The 22,418-nt window shown below is 42.8% G+C and overlaps 1 protein-coding gene across 3 annotated transcripts in view; it reads left to right on the top strand.

The window, feature by feature from the left end:
* Positions 1 to 22,418, top strand: part of LOC128734148 (muscle calcium channel subunit alpha-1) — a 1,300,390-nt gene that overhangs the window by 1,108,412 nt on the left and 169,560 nt on the right. For all 3 annotated transcript variants that reach the window (XM_053828190.1, XM_053828187.1, XM_053828188.1), the window contains one exon: positions 17,570 to 17,613. In XM_053828190.1, coding sequence (XP_053684165.1) covers positions 17,570 to 17,613 — 44 coding nt within the window. The remainder of the gene's footprint in view (positions 1 to 17,569; positions 17,614 to 22,418) is intronic.

The raw sequence follows: 22,418 nt of genomic DNA, 5'->3' as shown, positions 1-22,418 counted from the left end.
TAAAGAAAAGTGTGGATTCTTGATGTTGAACTATTGAAAAATTGAAAATAATGAACCTATGTTTTACCAGAATTCTCGCTTCGTGATTGGTTGTTGGAAATGACGTCATCAAAGTAGAAACGCGTTTTCACGCTTCGGCTTATAATTCAGTCAATTTTCAATAGATTTCCAAGATATTTACACCAATTGATCGGGAAATCGATTGAAAATATTGAAAATATAGAAAACTATTGATTTTGTTTTTGAAAATGAATTTGAAAAATTGTTGTTTTTGAATTGATTTTGAAAATTTGAATTATTTTCATATTTTTGTTCATATACATATTCACCTACGGTTGCCTGCATAATATTTTTTTTTAGATTTTCCACAGTCTTCTACCCTAAGTTGTACATGGTGGAATACAGCATAAATTAACTAAAAAAAACAAGCGAGATTAGCTGCTCATAGCTGCTCTCCCTCGAGATACACCCTCTTAAAGAGTACATATAAAAATAAAAAAGCCAGTGATAGTTTCTAAAGGGAAAAAGATAGTGCTCTACTATTTTCGACAAAAATGTGCAATTTAATTAGATTACCAATTTCTTAGAACATTTGTAAGCCATACGAAGGGTTATTAAAGAGCTAGATCGAAAAAAATTTTTTAAGGGTGTCCCTAAGAGTTTGGCTCTATAACTTTTTTTATGTAAGAAATATAAATCTTAAGTATTCAACAAAGTTTCTTAAAATTAGTTTTTCTACAAATTTTCTGTAGACAGCAACCATTTCTGACTTAAAATAGAGAAAATATTTTTTGTATCTGCTTGAGGACACCCTAATGTCCGAATATTTTTTCACCACTAGAAAGTACTTTTTAAATGAAGAAACTTTTCTGAAGCAATTATTATGCTATGTCTTAAGGTTTCGTTGCTATTACTTATGTCTCACTTTCTTGGCATCCCTCCCACAGCGCGACGTAATTTGTGAACAACCCCACAGTTACGTAGGCGAAATAGTGAAAGACAAATTAACAACACATTTTTGGATTATCCCTTATGTACAGAGGGCGGCAACAGCGATAATTAATGAATATTAAATGAACAGATTTTTCGTGACGTTACAACGGAGCTACGACCTTCTCTGTGCAAAGCAGAGCGTTGTAACGTCACGAAAAGTAAAAGCTGTTTAAAAATTAACTTCACTAACTATCGGAATTCTGAAAACGGCAAGTCGTTCAGTATTCATCTCTTATCAAATCATAGAAGAAAATCTTTATATAAAATTTGAAAGAGCGCAGAATTTTCATGTTTTTTAACAGAAGAACCAAAAGACGTATTTCTGGCGCGTTGTAACGTCACGCTACATATTTGCTTTCCAAAACAATCTGGGCAAAGCAAATGCTATTAATTTGTTCACTTTTAATAGGAAATTTTATGCTCTTTCCAAATATATAATAATATTTGGGGGTTTCTCAACGATTTTCCCAGCTAAAACATAAATACTGTGCAAAGAAAAGTCAAAACGTTGTAACGTCACGGCGGAATGTGTCTATTGTATTATTTTGATAACATAAACATAAACATCTGACATAAAGGAATACTTCATCGAGTAAAACATGTCATGTTTTACTCGATGAAGTATTCCTTTATGTCAGATCATTAGAGCAAGGACTAATGCAGACTGCATTTCTGGTATGTGTATGTTCATAAGTATCTATCGCCTCCAGCTTGGCTCATTAAAACAGTGAACAGATGCGCTACGGAAACGCTCGTGAGGTTCAGATCTTCGTTCGTTTCTTGTTGATGAGTGAATTAGCCAAAATTCCTTCCCGGAAGGCACATAATCATCATGACATTCGAACTCCAAGTAAATGTTTCAAGATGAATGTGGATATCATCCATCAATCAGCCTTTTTACCTTTGTTATACTATATAACAAAGGTTTAGAAATTGGTCGAAAAACGCGAAATAGAACCAAGGCGCGGAGGGCCAATTGTCATATACCAATCGATAGGGTTCGACGAATTGAGCAATGTCTGTATGTGTGTGTGTGTGTATGTATGTGTGTGCAGCTCATTTTCAATCGCCTGTTTCTCGGAGATGGCTGAGCCGATTCATCCACTATTACTTTTGTTTGAAAGGTATTCATGCCTAGTATATCACTATTCGGTTGTTTCGTGGTACGACGTTTCGTTTAAAAGTTATAGGCAAAAATGTAAAAACTACGAGACACGGTTTTTTCCGAAACTACCCAACCAATTTTAATGATCTTAGTATCAAATGAAAGCTCTTGCTATCGTTAAACTTTTTACAAAGTTTCATTGAAAACCAATATTCAGTTTAAAAGTTACGCTTAAAAAACCTGTTTTGACAAGGTCCAAATGATCGCCTGTTTCTTAGAGATGGCCAAACCGATTTATGCGCTATCAGTTTCATTTGGAAGGTAATATAGCCGGATAGATCACTATTGAATTGTTTTTTGATTGGACTTTTAGTTTGAAAGTTATGAGCAACCGTATACACCACACCAAAATTTGCTATAATTTATAATAATTTTAACCAAGTTAATTTGCCTAATTTCAATTATTTTAATGTCAAACGAGAGGTTTTGACACTACGAATATATATGCAAAATTTCATAAGAATTGGTTTTTCCGGTCAAAAGATATTAACCCTCGAACACTCGCTCCAACATTTGTAACACGGTTACTCGCGCGCACAATAGCCTAAAACCAAAGAAAACGTGCGTACTAGAGTTTTGACTAGGAAAAATTGGTTTTAAGTTTATCGAACCTTTGGAAGAGTTTTTTGAAATTGAATGCTCTATCGTCTGGTAGAATTTAAATTTTGACTAATCCCCCTAAAAGTGAAATTAAGAAATTGTTTTCCTACAGTTTCAATATAAAACATTGATGTGTTCTGCAAAGTTTCAGAGCATATTATTATAAGAAATTTTACTGAAGACAGTAACCTTCTATCTCTTCAGCGAAGATAGAGAAATCTTATTTATTGTACATGCACTTGTAAAATCAGTTTTTCTATTTTAGCTCATTTTGTAATTGTTGTATGACTTTTTCATTATACAAATAGTAAAAATACACAACATTGCTGAATATAGTATAGTTCTATGTCTGCTTGTTTAGGATCTGTAGAGCTTTGATTATAAAAAACACCCTAATTTTAACTCCGAATTATTCGACTGCCAACACACGGATACATTTGAAACATTTTACATTTCTTGATAGTTTTGCTGCACACAGACACCATTTTTCTATATGAAGAAACGAGAGAAAATGCCAGTTGGGGTCAACTGCGGTACACCTTACGTGCTGCTTGCTTCGTTTCTGTGATGTCGGTTTATGCTGATCTATTTTCCTAACATAAGTATTAATGCATCGAATAATTCTGCCATTTTGCTCATAACAAATTTATTGAAGAACATACGTTAGTTAAACAATGAGTTGTAACTATATAACAATATGGCAATCAAAAACCTACACATGTTGTACAAAATACAACAGCGTGAGTAACCGAAGGTTAATAAAAATTGATGAAATTTATTCAAGAAAACTTTATTGATGCGAATCAAATAGAATGGCATTACAGGAAATTATACATAATTCAAAAACTTATAAACTAGACCTTTACTACGCAATGTATATGTTAAAGAATAATATTTCTTTGGTGAATGACCAATTGGTTAAAACCACATTAAATAGCAATAAAAAAAAAAAAATAATATTTCTTCTTACAACTTACTTTTACTTGCACTTACTCACATTAGTAACAACTTACTCAGCAATTTCATGAGAAAAAGAACTATCAAAATTTATAAGTGCTTCTATTTTGTTCAAATTTTGTACTTATTAAATTTCCAAAAATTTTTATGTAAACCAACGCACAATGCAACGTTAACCAATAGATGAATTATTTTCCGAAGACGTGTCGATTTCTATCTCAAATAGCAAGCAAGACCGTATAACAAAGGTTGCTTTCACCACTAGGTGGTTTAAATCAGGTTTTTCATTTAGCATCAACTAATAATTGAAGATAAAATTGATTTTTTTTCAGCTGAAAATATCTCTTCGATGTATCAGCAACCGCAAAAATGTTTTAGGGAATTTTACAATGTTGTAGCTTAGTAGCTTGAAGGGAACGCCACAAAAGTAACATATAGGTACGATAAACTAAACATTTTTACAAGAACGAATAGCAGATTACGAAAAATTTTATTTAACCTTAATTTAATTTGTTAGTGGCCCTTAAAAGGGCCATTGGTTACACGGATAGAAAGTTGATCTCCAAAACGAGCAAAATGACTCATGATTCCAGGTTTCTAGCTTATGATTTATAAAAATACACCATGAATAATAATCATGATATCACGATCTTCTTGCAGTACAACACAACGCCAAATCATAAACTATTATTCATGATTTTGTGCTGTCTGATATGGCAGTTCAGTCATGATTTGACAGGAATTCACATTTCATGATTTCATGATCTCATTCATAGCATCGGAATCAAATTTCTTTCCGTGTACAAATAACATCAAAGTCAAAGTAAGTTCAGCGCAAATATCGGATGTCTTTCCCTTTTCTCATGAATGGCAACCAGAGGGGTAGTGTGGGTATCAAACTACATACATTGTCCATGTCCCATCCACTGGTTTTGGTACTTTTGGTTCTGGTACCTACTTCCTGATTGATTCATCTTAAAACAACTGAAAATAATCAGAAAGCATCTAAACACAGCCTATTAGCTATAATTTAACTATTACTAGCTGTTATTTTCGATATGAAGGCTACTTCAAAGTTGACGCCATCCATAGATATTTAGTCCACCAAATTTTGAAAATTTCACACCCCTGATGACAACAGGCACGTAGGTTATCGGCATCGATTCGTTGTATACTGTACCGAAAAGCTTTTACTAGCAACTATTACTGCAGTCTGCTCCCGCTTGTTATTCATACTTACTGCTAGCCTTCCATGTTAACGAAATTCGACCTTGTTTTTACATACATTTTGACAATTAAGGGTTTGAAAGATTATTATAGTAATGTTGCTATAAAATTGCTGGCTATTTTATCTTTCCAATGACATATTAACAGTTATGTTTCGTTCAGTACTATAGAAGTTATAAGCATTTGAAATCTTTCATTCAAACGTTACACTTCTATATTCATTTTCATAAAGTGCTACCCTACCCAGTATAGTAAACAAAGACGTAGTCCTACGTCAAAAGGCGGTACGACCATTTATCGTGGGGAGGACCAATCGGCGCCAAATTTATAATTTTCGCTTGCTGACCTAAAACAAACAATCTGACAAAATTTAGTTCAAATCCGTGAATTGATCTTAATTTTTAAATTTCACATTTGCAACAACTTGAGAACGGCTGGGCCCTAGAAACAGTTTATATGAGAATTTCGTTCAAAATGATGCGTAGAGAATTTGATTTTGTTAGTTTCACAAAAAATAAAAATTACATAGGGGTCATTCCACGCGAAGTGTCCGAGCCCCGTGTAATTAACCTACACGAATTTGAACCAAATTTCGCCAAGATGGTTCGTTTTCCGTCAGAAAGCAAAAATCGAAAATTTGGTGCCGGACATTCCCTCGATTAATGGGAGCACTGGGAGCACCTCCATTTTTAAGGAAAATACCCTTTTTTGTCAAAACCTCTTATTTTCTTTTGCTTATATCTCCGAAAGTATTGGGCTTAGAAAGACACTATTTTCACATTTTTAAAGGAGATTACCCAAGAAAAAAAAACAAAAATCAAAAATGTTATTTTTAACCACCAGTGCTGCCAAATATTTTTAAACTCAATTTGAAAACTAAATTTTCATTTTTCTATCAATGAAGACAATGTGATCTCAAAAATTCCAACTTCATCGTATTTTGCAGACTTTTTTACATAAGAATCACTTATCGTCCCGAGGTATTCTTTTCCAACCCCGAGATACAGTGTTTTAAAGCAAGCGATACCTCATTTTTATGTATTTTTTTTCTTTTGCATATATCTCCGGTAATATTAAGCTTAGAAAGACACTATTTTCACATTTTCAAAGGAAATCATCCAAGGAATTCGAAAAGGATATTATTTTTAAGCACCAGTGCTGCCAAATATTTTTAAACTCAATTTCAAAACTAAATTTACATGTCTCTCTCAATGAATTTTAACTGAATAATTTCAACTTCATCGTATTTCGCAGATTTTTATACATAAGAATCACTCATTGCCCCGCGGTATTCTTTGCCGATCCCGAGATACAGCGTTTTAAATCAAGCAATATCCCATTTTTTATGTGAAACTATAAGCAAAATAACTTTTTTTAAGTAGTGATTCTTTACGCAATGCACAACTACTTTGCCATATCGGGAAAGCATTTATCTATAACTATAAAAAGGATTTCTGTCTGTCTGTCCCTATGTTCCTTATAGAATCGAAAACTACTGAAACGATCGGCGTGAAAATGTGCATGTAGAGGTTTTGGGGTCAGGGAAGGTTCTCTCGATGGCAAAAGACTTCTCCCTTCACTAAGAGGGGGTGCTCTCATACAAATCTATACCAATAAAAAGGGATTTCTGTCTGTCTGTCTGTCTGTCTGTCTGTCTGTCTGTCTGTCTGTCTGTCTGTCTGTCTGTCTGTCTGTCTGTCTGTCTGTCTGTCTGTCTGTCTGTCTGTCTGTCTGTCTGTCTGTCTGTCTGTCTGTCTGTCTGTCTGTCTGTCTGTCTGTCTGTCTGTCTGTCTGTCTGTCTGTCTGTCTGTCTGTCTGTCTGTCTGTCTGTCTGTCTGTCTGTCTGTCTGTCTGTCTGTCTGTCTGTCTGTCTGTCTGTCTGTCTGTCTGTCTGTCTGTCTGTCTGTCTGTCTGTCTGTCTGTCTGTCTGTCTGTCTGTCTGTCTGTCTGTCTGTCTGTCTGTCTGTCTGTCTGTCTGTCTGTCTGTCTGTCTGTCTGTCTGTCTGTCTGTCTGTCTGTCTGTCTGTCTGTCTGTCTGTCTGTCTGTCTGTCTGTCTGTCTGTCTGTCTGTCTGTCTGTCTGTCTGTCTGTCTGTCTGTCTGTCTGTCTGTCTGTCTGTCTGTCTGTCTGTCTGTCTGTCTGTCTGTCTGTCTGTCTGTCTGTCTGTCTGTCTGTCTGTCTGTCTGTCTGTCTGTCTGTCTGTCTGTCTGTCTGTCTGTCTGTCTGTCTGTCTGTCTGTCTGTCTGTCTGTCTGTCTGTCTGTCTGTCTGTCTGTCTGTCTGTCTGTCTGTCTGTCTGTCTGTCTGTCTGTCTGTCTGTCTGTCTGTCTGTCTGTCTGTCTGTCTGTCTGTCTGTCTGTCTGTCTGTCTGTCTGTCTGTCTGTCTGTCTGTCTGTCTGTCTGTCTGTCTGTCTGTCTGTCTGTCTGTCTGTCTGTCTGTCTGTCTGTCTGTCTGTCTGTCTGTCTGTCTGTCTGTCTGTCTGTCTGTCTGTCTGTCTGTCTGTCTGTCTGTCTGTCTGTCTGTCTGTCTGTCTGTCTGTCTGTCTGTCTGTCTGTCTGTCTGTCTGTCTGTCTGTCTGTCTGTCTGTCTGTCTGTCTGTCTGTCTGTCTGTCTGTCTGTCTGTCTGTCTGTCTGTCTGTCTGTCTGTCTGTCTGTCTGTCTGTCTGTCTGTCTGTCTGTCTGTCTGTCTGTCTGTCTGTCTGTCTGTCTGTCTGTCTGTCTGTCTGTCTGTCTGTCTGTCTGTCTGTCTGTCTGTCTGTCTGTCTGTCTGTCTGTCTGTCTGTCTGTCTGTCTGTCTGTCTGTCTGTCTGTCTGTCTGTCTGTCTGTCTGTCTGTCTGTCTGTCTGTCTGTCTGTCTGTCTGTCTGTCTGTCTGTCTGTCTGTCTGTCTGTCTGTCTGTCTGTCTGTCTGTCTGTCTGTCTGTCTGTCTGTCTGTCTGTCTGTCTGTCTGTCTGTCTGTCTGTCTGTCTGTCTGTCTGTCTGTCTGTCTGTCTGTCTGTCTGTCTGTCTGTCTGTCTGTCTGTCTGTCTGTCTGTCTGTCTGTCTGTCTGTCTGTCTGTCTGTCTGTCTGTCTGTCTGTCTGTCTGTCTGTCTGTCTGTCTGTCTGTCTGTCTGTCTGTCTGTCTGTCTGTCTGTCTGTCTGTCTGTCTGTCTGTCTGTCTGTCTGTCTGTCTGTCTGTCTGTCTGTCTGTCTGTCTGTCTGTCTGTCTGTCTGTCTGTCTGTCTGTCTGTCTGTCTGTCTGTCTGTCTGTCTGTCTGTCTGTCTGTCTGTCTGTCTGTCTGTCTGTCTGTCTGTCTGTCTGTCTGTCTGTCTGTCTGTCTGTCTGTCTGTCTGTCTGTCTGTCTGTCTGTCTGTCTGTCTGTCTGTCTGTCTGTCTGTCTGTCTGTCTGTCTGTCTGTCTGTCTGTCTGTCTGTCTGTCTGTCTGTCTGTCTGTCTGTCTGTCTGTCTGTCTGTCTGTCTGTCTGTCTGTCTGTCTGTCTGTCTGTCTGTCTGTCTGTCTGTCTGTCTGTCTGTCTGTCTGTCTGTCTGTCTGTCTGTCTGTCTGTCTGTCTGTCTGTCTGTCTGTCTGTCTGTCTGTCTGTCTGTCTGTCTGTCTGTCTGTCTGTCTGTCTGTCTGTCTGTCTGTCTGTCTGTCTGTCTGTCTGTCTGTCTGTCTGTCTGTCTGTCTGTCTGTCTGTCTGTCTGTCTGTCTGTCTGTCTGTCTGTCTGTCTGTCTGTCTGTCTGTCTGTCTGTCTGTCTGTCTGTCTGTCTGTCTGTCTGTCTGTCTGTCTGTCTGTCTGTCTGTCTGTCTGTCTGTCTGTCTGTCTGTCTGTCTGTCTGTCTGTCTGTCTGTCTGTCTGTCTGTCTGTCTGTCTGTCTGTCTGTCTGTCTGTCTGTCTGTCTGTCTGTCTGTCTGTCTGTCTGTCTGTCTGTCTGTCTGTCTGTCTGTCTGTCTGTCTGTCTGTCTGTCTGTCTGTCTGTCTGTCTGTCTGTCTGTCTGTCTGTCTGTCTGTCTGTCTGTCTGTCTGTCTGTCTGTCTGTCTGTCTGTCTGTCTGTCTGTCTGTCTGTCTGTCTGTCTGTCTGTCTGTCTGTCTGTCTGTCTGTCTGTCTGTCTGTCTGTCTGTCTGTCTGTCTGTCTGTCTGTCTGTCTGTCTGTCTGTCTGTCTGTCTGTCTGTCTGTCTGTCTGTCTGTCTGTCTGTCTGTCTGTCTGTCTGTCTGTCTGTCTGTCTGTCTGTCTGTCTGTCTGTCTGTCTGTCTGTCTGTCTGTCTGTCTGTCTGTCTGTCTGTCTGTCTGTCTGTCTGTCTGTCTGTCTGTCTGTCTGTCTGTCTGTCTGTCTGTCTGTCTGTCTGTCTGTCTGTCTGTCTGTCTGTCTGTCTGTCTGTCTGTCTGTCTGTCTGTCTGTCTGTCTGTCTGTCTGTCTGTCTGTCTGTCTGTCTGTCTGTCTGTCTGTCTGTCTGTCTGTCTGTCTGTCTGTCTGTCTGTCTGTCTGTCTGTCTGTCTGTCTGTCTGTCTGTCTGTCTGTCTGTCTGTCTGTCTGTCTGTCTGTCTGTCTGTCTGTCTGTCTGTCTGTCTGTCTGTCTGTCTGTCTGTCTGTCTGTCTGTCTGTCTGTCTGTCTGTCTGTCTGTCTGTCTGTCTGTCTGTCTGTCTGTCTGTCTGTCTGTCTGTCTGTCTGTCTGTCTGTCTGTCTGTCTGTCTGTCTGTCTGTCTGTCTGTCTGTCTGTCTGTCTGTCTGTCTGTCTGTCTGTCTGTCTGTCTGTCTGTCTGTCTGTCTGTCTGTCTGTCTGTCTGTCTGTCTGTCTGTCTGTCTGTCTGTCTGTCTGTCTGTCTGTCTGTCTGTCTGTCTGTCTGTCTGTCTGTCTGTCTGTCTGTCTGTCTGTCTGTCTGTCTGTCTGTCTGTCTGTCTGTCTGTCTGTCTGTCTGTCTGTCTGTCTGTCTGTCTGTCTGTCTGTCTGTCTGTCTGTCTGTCTGTCTGTCTGTCTGTCTGTCTGTCTGTCTGTCTGTCTGTCTGTCTGTCTGTCTGTCTGTCTGTCTGTCTGTCTGTCTGTCTGTCTGTCTGTCTGTCTGTCTGTCTGTCTGTCTGTCTGTCTGTCTGTCTGTCTGTCTGTCTGTCTGTCTGTCTGTCTGTCTGTCTGTCTGTCTGTCTGTCTGTCTGTCTGTCTGTCTGTCTGTCTGTCTGTCTGTCTGTCTGTCTGTCTGTCTGTCTGTCTGTCTGTCTGTCTGTCTGTCTGTCTGTCTGTCTGTCTGTCTGTCTGTCTGTCTGTCTGTCTGTCTGTCTGTCTGTCTGTCTGTCTGTCTGTCTGTCTGTCTGTCTGTCTGTCTGTCTGTCTGTCTGTCTGTCTGTCTGTCTGTCTGTCTGTCTGTCTGTCTGTCTGTCTGTCTGTCTGTCTGTCTGTCTGTCTGTCTGTCTGTCTGTCTGTCTGTCTGTCTGTCTGTCTGTCTGTCTGTCTGTTTCCTCATAACTCGAGAACTAATCAAGCAAATGGAACAAAATTTGGCATGTGGGTGTTTTTGGAGACCAAAATTTTTTCTATGATGAATTGGGACCCCTCCCCACTTTAGGAGGGGGGGGGGGCTCCTATACAAATGAAATACAAATTTCCTCATAACTCGAGAACTAATCAAGCAAATAGAACCAAATTTGGCATGTGAGTGTTTTTGGAGACATAATTTTTTTCTATGATGAATTGAGACCCCTTCCCACTTTAGGAGGGGGAGGATCCTATACAAACGAAATGCAAATTTCCTCATAACTCGAAAACTAACCAAGCAAATGGAACCAAATTTGGCATGTGGGTGTTTCTGGAGACAAAAATTTTTTCTATGATGAATTGGGGCCCCTACCCACTTTAGTAGGGGGGCTCCTATACAAATGAAATACAAATTTCCTCATAACTCGAGAACTAATCAAGCAAATGGAACAAAATTTGGCATGTGAAAGTTTTCGAGGGCAACAATATTTTCTATGGTGAACTAGGACCCCTCCCCACTTTAAGAGGGGGGCTCCCATACAAACGAAATACAAATTTCCTCATAACTCGAGAACCAATCCAGCAAATGGAACCAAATTTGGCATGTGGGTGTCTTTGGAGGCAAGAATTTCTTCTATGATGAATTAGGACCCCTCCCCATTTTAGGAGGGCGGGGGGCTCCTACACATGAAATACAAATTTCCTCATAACTCGAGAACTAATCAAGCAAATGGAACCAAATTTAGGATGTGGGTGTTTTTGTAGGCAAGAATATTTTTTATGGTGAATTAGGACCCCTTCCCACTTTAGGAGGGGGAGCTCCTATACAAATGAAAAACAAATTTCCTCATAACTCGTGAGCTAATCAAGCAAATTTGACATGTAAGTGGCTGGTAAACGGCTGAATAATGCGTACCGTCGGTGCCTTGTGCACGTGTAGGCATAAAATAGACCCTACAGTGGTTCATAGCCTCTTATTCAGCAACTCCTATTCCTACCGCCTCGTGGTACCAGCCGGGATACGAGCAACTTTGGTGGAGATCGGGTAACCAACCCCGGTGGAAGCCAAGGTCGTATGCTGACAGGAAAGGAGGGCTCTTTCGAGCTTCGTTGGCCCTCCGGCGAAACAGGGGGTTGGTGTAGCAGGCTTTGCAAGCCGTCACCACGAAAAATATTAAAGCATGGAACGAAGAACAAATATATTCTTACTGGAACAATCGGAATAGACCCACGCGACGAAAAAGGACTATGGATTGGAAACTCGGGACGTGGAACTGCCGATCTCTCAACTTCCAAGGGAGCACTCGAGTGCTCTCCGACGTATTGAAGAGCCGCAAGTTCGACGTCGTAGCGCTGCAGGAGGTGTGCTGGAAGAGCTCAACGGTACGTACGTTCAGAGATGGACATACCATCTACCAGAGCTGCGGCAACACACACGAGCTGGGTACAGCTTTCATAGTGATGGGCGAGATGCGGAAACGGGTGATTGGGTGGTGGCCAATCAATCCTCGAATGTGCAGGTTGAGAATCAAGGGCCGATTCTTCAACATAAGCATCATCAACGTGCACAGCCCTCACCTCAGAAGTACCGATGACGACAAGGATGAATTCTACGCGCAGTTGGAGAGTGAATACGACCGCTGCCCAAAACATGATATCAAGATCGTCATCGGGGATTTCAATGCTCAGGTCGGCCAGGAGGAGGAATACAAACCGGTGATTGGAAGGTTCAGTGCACACCAGCGAACCAATGAAATGGGCCTAAGACTTATCGACTTTGCCGCCTCCAAGAATATGGCCGTACGTAGTACCTTTTTCCAGCACAGAATCCACCATAAGTACACCTGGAGGTCACCAAATCAGACAGAATCACAGATCGACCACGTTTTGATCGACAGTCGGCACTTCTCAGACATTATCGACGTCAGATCCTATCGAAGCGCTAACGTTGACTCGGACCACTACCTAGTGATGGTTAAGATGCGCCCAAGACTCTCCGTTGTGAACAACATTCGGTACCGACGCCAGCCTCGGTTAGATCTCGCGCGGCTGAAGCAGCCAGACGTCGCCGCAAACTACGCGCATTCACTCGAAGCTGCACTGCCGGAAGAGGACGAGCTGGACGAAGCCCCTCTCGAGGACTGTTGGAACACTATCAAAACAGCCATCAGCAGTGTAGCGGAGAGCTCCATCGGGCATGTGGCCCGGAATCAGCGGAACGATTGGTTTGACGATGAATGTAGGAGGGTGATGGATGAGGAGAACGCTGCGCGGGCGGCCAAGATGCGCAGTGCCACACGTCAGAACGTGGAAAGACACAAACAGAAGAAGATGCAGCGAAACCAAATCTTTCGGGAGAAAAAGCGCAACCTGGAAGAGCAGGAATATGCGGAGTTGGAGCGGCTGCATCGTTCTCAGGAAACGCGGAAGTTCTACCAGAAACTGAACGGATCCCGCAAAGGCTTTGTGCCGCGAGCCGAAATGTGTCGGGATAAAACTGGCGGTATTCTGACGGACGATCGTGAGGTGACGGATAGGTGGAAGCAGCACTTCGACGAACACCTGAATGGCGCTCTGGCGGAAAACCATGGCGGCGGGGAAAGCGATTTCGACGGTGCAGCAAACGGGGAAGAGGTGCCAGCCCCAACGATAGGCGAAGTTAAGGAGGCCATCATGCAGCTAAAGAACAACAAGTCAGCTGGAAAAGATGGCATCGGAGCGGAGCTTATTAAAATGGGACCAGAAAAGCTGGCCGTTTGTCTACACCGACTAATTGTTAGAATTTGGGATACGGAACAGCTACCGGAGGAGTGGAAAGATGGGGTTATCTGCCCGATCTACAAAAAGGGCGACAAGTTGGACTGTGAGAACTATCGAGCGATCACCGTTCTCAATGCCGCTTATAAAGTGCTGTCCCAAATCATTTTCCGCCGTCTATCACCAATTGCGAATAGATTTGTGGGAACTTATCAAGCCGGCTTCGTCGAAGGTCGGTCTACAACGGATCAAATATTTACACTGCGGCAAATCCTCCAAAAGGGCCGTGAATACAGAGTTCCCACGCATCATTTATTCGTTGACTTCAAAGCCGCATATGATACCATCGACCGGAAAGAGCTATGGAAAATCATGGACGAGAACAGCTTCCCCAGGAAGCTCATCAAACTGATTAAATCTACGATGGATGGTACGCAGTGCTGTGTTCGGATTTCGGGTGGATTGTCAAGTTCATTCGAATCACACAGAGGGCTTCGTCAAGGTGATGGTCTTTCATGCCTGCTGTTCAACATAGCGCTACAAGGTGTTATGAACCGAGCGGATATCAACACGCGGGGCACGATATTCAACAAATCTAGTCAATTCGTCTGCTTTGCCGATGACATGGATATTATCGGCAGAACATCTGTGGCGGTGGCTGAACAGTACACCAGACTAAAGCGCGAAGCAGAAAAGATTGGGTTAAAGGTAAATACGTCTAAAACAAAGTACATGCTGGCCAGCGGAACCGAGGACGAACGACACCGCTTGGGCAGTAGTATATTGATCGACGGCGATGAGTTTGAGGTAGTCGATGAATTTGTCTACCTTGGCTCACTGGTAACGGCGGACAATGATACCAGCCGTGAGATTCGGAGGCGTATTATCAGCGGAAGTCGTGCTTACTATGGGCTCCACAAGCAATTGCGGTCGAGCAGACTAAGTCCCCGTACAAAGTGCACCCTGTACAAGACGCTTATTAGACCGGTTGTTCTCTACGGGCATGAAACATGGACAATGCTCGAGGAGGACCTGCGAGTGCTCGGAGTTTTCGAACGACGAGTGCTAAGAACGATCTTCGGCGGCGTACAGGAGAACGGAGTATGGAGGCGGAGGATGAACCATGAACTCGCACAGCTCTATGGCGAACCCAGTATCCAGAAGGTGGCTAAAGGTGGACGGATGCGATGGGCAGGGCATGTTGCAAGAATGCCGGACAACTACCCTGCAAAGATGGTGTTCGCCTCAAATCCGGTAGGAACAAGACGACCAGGAGCGCAGCGAGCAAGATGGTTAGACCAGGTGGAGCGAGATCTGGCGGAGAGTACTCGGTGTCCGAGGAATTGGAGAGCGGTAGCCCTCAACCGAGTTACATGGAGAAATTTTGTTCAACAGGCTTTGTCTTAGGACGGCAAGCCACCTAAGTAAGTAAGTAAGTGGTTTTGGAGGTAATATTTTTTTGTATGGTGAATTGAGACCCCTCTCCTCATTAGAAAGCGAGACGCCATCTCCCCTTTAAGAGGGTGGGCTTGCATACAAAAGAAATGCAAATTTCCTATTATCTCGAGAACTAATCAAGCAAATGGAACCAAATTTGGCATGTGGGAGTTTTATTTTATGATATTTAGAGACCTCTCACCCCTGTGGTAGGGGGATATCGACTCTCATACAAATAAAACAGAAATTTTTGCGAAACTCAAAAACTAATCGAACTCGAGAAATTCGAGACTCTTCCATTAAACATTAGTCAATAACAAGACCACAAAAGCTATCTAGTAACACTAGATCATTCAGGACGAGACGGCCGCGAGTGTTGCCGGTGACCCGCCGTCGGAAGCGCCACCCTCTGGAGGGAGGCAACTCCCCGCAGAAATCACTACTGTCTAGGTTTATTTATTTTCCTAGATCTACCTGGGTTTCCTGGAACGAGCGACAGCGAGTAAGGAGAGGTTCGCGAAATGGTACTTTCCAAAAAAAGTTTTCCGTGAAATGGTACATCCCGTTTAAGGTTTTTCGCAAAATGATATTCGGCGAAATGTTGTACAATCATGGCGAATATTACTATCCGCTTTCTGGCTATGCAATGAGGGAACAGGGGAGTTGTTTTCTACTTTACTGTGAGGAAAAATTGCAAATTTGTCTATTAAGCTACCCATTCCTGGTAACTAATAAGCATTAACATAAGCAGCAGATCAGCTTATCGTTTATTAGCATCCCTGACGTTTTATACTGCACATTGTTGTATATTAGCTTTTTGTTGTAAATTTGCATCTAAAATTGGATACAAATTCTTCGTGCCGGTAATTAGCTGTAAATTAGCATTGTCAGCACTATAAGAAGGTTATCAATAAAGTAGCTGTATATTTTGCCAAAATAGCATTTAAGTAGCATTTAAGGCGACCTAAATGCTTATTGGCCTACATTTGAATAGCATTGGAGATGCTTATTGGTTACCTGGGATGGTTTCATAGTTACGTAACTGCCAAAATGAATCATCTAAGGTTGAATTCCTCAGAAACTTGCAAAACTCGAGATTGTGACAAAGATCACCCGAGATTCATGATTTATGTACAACACAGGCTATTTTGTGGCAATACGAAGTTTGTCGGGTCAGCTAGTATAATATAAATGTTTATTGAAATAAATGAGTACGAAAAGTTCGCGGCGATTGACCCACTGGTGCACTGCAATGGAAACGGAGCAAAATTATGTGCACGGCGATTGGTACATGTACATGATGCACTCGAAGTCGTGTTTTGCTAGTTAGTGGCAACAAAACGACATTTTTAATATTTTTGTCTGAAAGCGTAATAAAAACACTAACCGAAAATATATATTGCATAATAATATGTTAAAGAAATATTTTATACATGTATTTATGTACCAGCCTACGTACTAAATGCGCGGCGACTGGTGCTTTCACGGTATATGTAAATAGTGTTTGATGTTGAAGTAAGATTTGAGGCGCTATTAACATTCATTTAAAAATAACCGAATTTTCTCAACCTGCAGTCTCGTGAAACCCTATATATGCTGCATGTATACATGAAGAATCGAATTATTAGAGGTATGGATACATGCTAGTATTGCTACTAAGAAACTTACGTAGTCCTACGTCACCTATGCAATCGTGTCTTGTACACCACCCTTCTGAATTATTGTAATTTCTTTTGCTGTTGTGCACGTAAGCACAACATACAACTTTCCTCCAAACACCACGATTTTAAATAAGAACGTCCCAATAAGGACGACTGAGTAATGTCAATCATGCGGTTAGTTTTTATTTCTAGTGGTGATACTGATAAAAATATAAATTTAATGCCTGAGAAAAGTAAAATAACACCGACATATGTAGGATGGTGCTATGTACCATATTCAAAATTGAAACTGAACTCTACTGCAAGTATTCTTAGCAGATCCTAAAAGTAGTGAATAACCGAAATATCGTGCAAAAATAAAATAGTTTTCAATACATTAATGCTAAGTCAGAACCGCGTCAATAACTGCACCTTATTCTGTACCGCTTGTCCATACTATTTAAAAAAAAAGGGGAATTATTTTCAGGTAAAAGCTATTTTGGTTGAAATTGAGTGTTCTACATCTAATAAAAAATCGAATTAAAATAATAGAAGACAAATTTTAAGATTTTGGCATCCCAGTTGGCAGTGAGGTACGTTGTATGTTCGAATCTCGGCTGGGAGAGGCTGTTAGAGTCCATAGAATCGAGTCTCTTAGAGATGCGGCAAGGGTGCTGCTGATCCTGCATGATTTTCAACATCGCTCTTCAGGTGATTCGACGAGCAGCTATCGAAACTAGAGGTTTGATTTTCAGTAACGGTAGCAAACTCCTTGGATATGCAGGCGACTTTGATATTAAAGCCAGAAAATTTGCAACGGCGAAGGCCATCTGCGCTAGACTAAAAGTGGAGGCTAGGAGGATTGGGGTTGAAATAAACCCGTCGAAGATCAAATACATGAATGACAGAGACTCAAATGAGACGAACGTGCCTTTTTCGCGGACAGTAATCGTTGACGGCGACAAACCAGAAATGGTAGATAAATTCGTGTATGTGGGATCGCTGGTAGCCGCGGACATCGACACAAATACGGACATCTAGCAGCATATCCTAGCAGAACATTGAGCCTAGTTTGCCCTTCGGAAAACGCTGAGATTAAGAGGGAACAGGCCCATTTGCCCAATGGACCAGTCCGCCTCTGGTCAGACCCCCTTTTGGCGATATCTATATTTTTATGCAAATAAGTTCGGGTTATTTATCAGCATAACGGATTCGGATTACGGATCAAAATCTAGTTTTTTTCAGGCTAAAACATTTTGGACACTAAAGCGTTAATATTCCTAAAACACAAATTAATATCTGCAAATAATTAATATTGAAAATATTCATTTCTTTCCAGAAATCCTATGAACAACAATGTTGTGAATTATGATGTTTCTCACGGTAAGATGCAACCTCTTGTGTATTCAAAAAGCATATGATTTTTAACTTTAGCATATTTTAATTTCCACATCCTTCCGCATAATTTCGCTGTATATTAACTGTTTAAAATAATCTAATCAATATTTTGTGAAAATATACGTACCAATGGGTTTTACACAATAATTATGTCGTCGTTATCTGAATATCAGTAATTTTGTTAAACCAACGCTTGGTATGCCTGATGCTGAAAGCGACAATCAGCTATCTAATATCAGTGAACCGGATAGACAAACGAATAAAATAATGCGAGAGTTTCAACATCTTCTTCTTCTTCAGCAGCATAGAGCCGGGGTGGCTCGTGCTGTTTCAAGCACTCGTCTCCATTCAACTCGGTCTTGAGCCACTCGTCGCCAATTGCCTAGTCGTCTCAGAAGTCGCAAATCGCTTTCGACCTGGTCGAGCCATCGTGCACGTTGGGCCCCCCTGTTCCTAATGCCGGGGGGGTTGTTGAAGAGGACTATTTTCGTCGCACTGTCGTCCGGCATCCTTACGACGTGTCTGGCCCACCGTAGCCTGCTAACTTTCGCTAGATGTACGATGGGAGTCTCCCCAAGCAGTGCCTGTAGCTCGTGATTCATACGCCTCCGCCACTCTCCGCTTTCAGTTTGTACTCCGCCAAATATCGTCCGCAGCACTTTCCGCTCAAACACGGCAAGGGCGCGTATGTCCTCCGTAAGCAGCGCCACGGCTTCAAGTTCATAAAGAACTACCGGTCAATAATGGTTTTGTACATTGTTAGCTTCGTGCGGCGGCGTATGCTTCCTGATCGTAGCGTTTTACGAAGGGCTAAGTAGGCCCGATTTCCCGCTTGGATGCGCCGCTGGATCTCCTTACTAGTGTTGTTGTCCGCGGTCACCAGCGATCCCAAATACACGAACTCTTCTACCACTTCTAGTTCGTCGCCGTCAACGGTTACCGTCCGTGGGAGACGCACATTTGTTTCCTTTGAGCCTCTTCCTTTCATGTATTTGGTCTTCGACGCATTTATTTTTAGCCCAATTCTCCTAGACTCCGCTTTCAGTCTGGCGTAGATTGCCTCCGCCGTCGCAAAGTTCCTGGCAATGATATCGAAGTCATCTGCAAAGCCTAGAAGTTGGCTACTCTTGGTAAAAATCGTGCCTCTCGTTTCGATGCCCGCTCGTCGGATCACCCCCTCAAGAGCGATGTTGAACAGCATGCAGGATAGACCGTCACCTTGTCTCAACCCTCGTCGCGTCTCGAAGGGACTCGAGAGTGTCCCAGAGATGCGTACGAAACACATCACTCGATCCAATGTAGCTCTGATCAGTCGTGTCAGTTTGTCTGGAAAACCGTATTCGTGCATTATCTGCCATAGCTTGTCTCGTTCGACTGTATCGTATGCTGCTTTGAAATCAATAAAGATGTGATGCGTGGGCACGTTGTACTCTCGACATTTCTGCAAGATCTGTCGGATAGTAAAAATTTGGTCCGTAGTTGCGCGAGCCCCCATGAAACCCGCCTGATAATTCCCTACGAAACCTTGTGCTATCGGTGACAGCCGGCGTAACAGGATTTGGGAGAGTACCTTGTAGGCGGCATTTACCAGCGTAATACCGCGATAGTTGCAGCAGTCTAGCCGATCACCCTTTTTGTAGATGGGACAAACCACTCCTTCCATCCATTCCTCCGGTAGCTTTTCCTCCTCCCAAATCCTAGAAATAACCCAGTGTAGAGCCTTTGCTAGCGTTTCTCCGCCATGTTTATAAAGCTCTGCCGGTAGGCGGTCCTTCCCAGCGGCTTTATTGGTCTTCAGCAACCTGATTTCTCGTTTGACTTCTTGGAGATCAGGTGCTAGGACATCACTATCTTCCATGGGCGCTCCTAGGTTAATTTCCGTTCCGCCTCCTTCTGCGACTTCGCCATTGAGGTGTTCATCGAAGAACTGCTTCCACCTGTCGACCACCTCGCGCTCGTTTGTAATTAGATTCCCTCCCTCGTCCCTACACATGTCAGGTTTCGGTGTGTAGCCCTTCCGAGTTTGGTTCACCTTCTCATAAAACTTGCGCGTGTCATTAGCTCGGAATAGTTTCTCCAATTCTTCACGATCTCTGTCCTCCTTTTGGCGCTTTTTTCTCCTCAGGATCGTGGTCAACTTGTTCCTAGCTCGTCGGTACTTGGCCAGGTTCTCTCTAGTGGCAATACTTAGATAATTTTTCCAAGCATTTTTTTTCTCCTCCACCGCTTGTTGGCATCCCGAGCAGGGTTTTAGAGCAAATTGAAAACAAAATTTGATATCTTGATGTAACGGATTTTAAATACTCGGTGTGATTTCATTTTGGTCGACTTAGCGGTTAAAATATCAAAATTGATTGCAAAAATTCCATGCCGTGAAATTAAATTGAATACTACTTTTGCTATCAAAAATATCAAACGGAATACTAATCTTGCTGTTACACAATATTAATAGGAAAGCAGAATTTGTTATCATTTTTCTATCATATCATCATCATTTTGCAATCATCATATAATTTGAACCAACCCTTTTACTAGAACAAAATTGAGTGAAAATAGACTAATTTAAATATTGAAGGTTTATTTACATCATATATAGAATCTGCCAACACATTTTCTTTCAATAAAAATGAAAGCAAAGTGATAGCAAAGTCTGATACATCATAAGTGCCATTTTGAGTTGGTAACAAAACATGTTTTCTAGTTAATATCAACAGCAGAATATGTAATAATTTTGATATACTTTTGCTGTCAATCCTTGCTCGGGATTCCCCATCAAACCAATCATTTTGTGTACTCCGAGGCTCAATACCTAGTGCCGCGGTAGCGGCCTCTCCGATGGCCGAGCGTATTCTGCTCCAACCGCCTTCGAGGTTTGAAGCACCTAACTCCTCGCAAGAAGGCAGTGTCTCATTCAGTACTCGCGCGTAGTTCTCGGCAGCTTGTGGGTTGTCTAGCTGCCTGATGTTCAGCCGAGGAGGGCGGCTTTGACGTGTCCGGTATACGGTGGACAGCTTTGAGCGCACATATACTGCTACTAGGTAATGGTCAGAATCGATATCCGCACCCCGACGGGAGCGTACGTTCGTGATGTTAGAGAAGAACCGGCCCTCTATGAGAACGTGGTCAATTTGGTTCATTGTACGTTGGTCAGGTGATCTCCAGGTGGCTTTGTGGATATCCTTGCGCGGGAAAAAGGTGCTTCGGATCACCAGGCCTCGGGAAGCTGCGAAGTTTATACAGCGTTGGCCGTTATCGTTTGTGTCGGTGTGCGGGCTATGGGGTCCTATCACCGGTCTATACATTTCTTCCCTACCGACCTGGGCGTTCATATCCCCGATGACGATCTTGATGTCCCGTGACGAGTAGCTGTCGTACGTTGCCTCCAGCCTCGCGTGGAACGCTTCTTTCTCATCGTCGGGTCTACCTTCGTGCGGGCAGTGCACGTTAATGATGCTATAATTGAAGAAACGACCCTTTATCCTCAATACACACATTCTCTCGTTGATCGCCTTCCAATCTATCACGCGATCCTGCATTCCGCCCAGCACTACAAAGCCCGTTCCCAGTTCGTTGGTAGCGCCACCACTCTGGTAAAACTGGGCCTTTCCGCCACGGATCTTCCATACCTTCTCTCCTTTGCGACAGATTTCCTGCAGAGCTACGATGCCGAGTTTGCGGGGTTCCAGCTGTTCAATCAGCACCCGCTCGCAACCTGCGAAATTTAGCGATCTGCAGTTCCAAGTCCCGAGTCTCCATTCGTCGTCCTTATTCCGTCGCCTAGGTCGATGCCGAATATTCCGCTCCGAAAATGCTTGAATGTTGTTAGTTTAAGTTTATTTAGGTGTGTAGCCGTACTGGGGCAACACTACCGAGTCTCGCGATGGGGCTGCCATCTTATAGTGCCGAGACTCACTACCTCCTTCCCGGTTAGTATACGACCTTAGTTTCCACCGGGGTTGGTTACCCGATCTCCGCTAAGGTTGCTCGTATTCCGGCTGGTACCACGAGGAGGTCGGGATCGGAGTTGCTGGATAAGAGGCTAACGACCACTATGGGGTCTATATTCCGCATTATCCGGCCGTTTACCAACCAACAACAGCAACAGCAGCAGTTTCAACAGCAATTCCCAAATTTGAATTTCATCTACATTAATGAAATTGTAAATGCCACAACGCAAACGGGAATAACAGAAAATCTATGCGCGAGTAACTTTAGAAATAAGAATTGCGGAAACTATAGCTTACCACTAACTCCGCCTGGCGGAAATGGCGGATCCCGGTAGGAACTGGTTCGAATATACCTAAAAATACTGGGAACCAGAGTAGAGGGTCCAAAGCCCCTAAGGGGTATGGTTTTAATAGCTGACGCATATGGATAAACCCCTAATCCAAGGTGTCATGCGACCCGTGCCGAGGGATGAATGGTGGGGGGTGGGGCGGTTCTACAAATACTCAGCCGCAAACGGAGCCTGTGGAGTACCAGGGCGCCCTCCGCAGTAATCTGCCCTTACTGCAACATGAGGGGCACTGATATGGCGGAGTTTTCTTTCCCCTCAACTCGTGGGATTCTTTATGGAGGACAATAGAAAAGATTCAGACCCTCAAGGCAGAAGGCACTGGCTGTCTTCTAAAGCCGGAACCTATGGAGTCGAAGGACTCCGTTGCGCGTGATTCCTCGGAATCGAGCGAAATTAGTCGATCGAAGGATGAAGAGCTGGAGGAAACATTCAACCTCGACGGGCGGTACAAGCAGTATCTCAGCAAGGGATACACAGAGGAAGAGGCTAGGAA

The sequence above is a fragment of the Sabethes cyaneus genome, chromosome 2, assembly GCF_943734655.1.
Source record: "Sabethes cyaneus chromosome 2, idSabCyanKW18_F2, whole genome shotgun sequence".
Classification (NCBI taxonomy): Eukaryota; Metazoa; Arthropoda; class Insecta; order Diptera; family Culicidae; genus Sabethes; species Sabethes cyaneus.
This window is presented reverse-complemented; position numbering and strand designations above follow the sequence as displayed.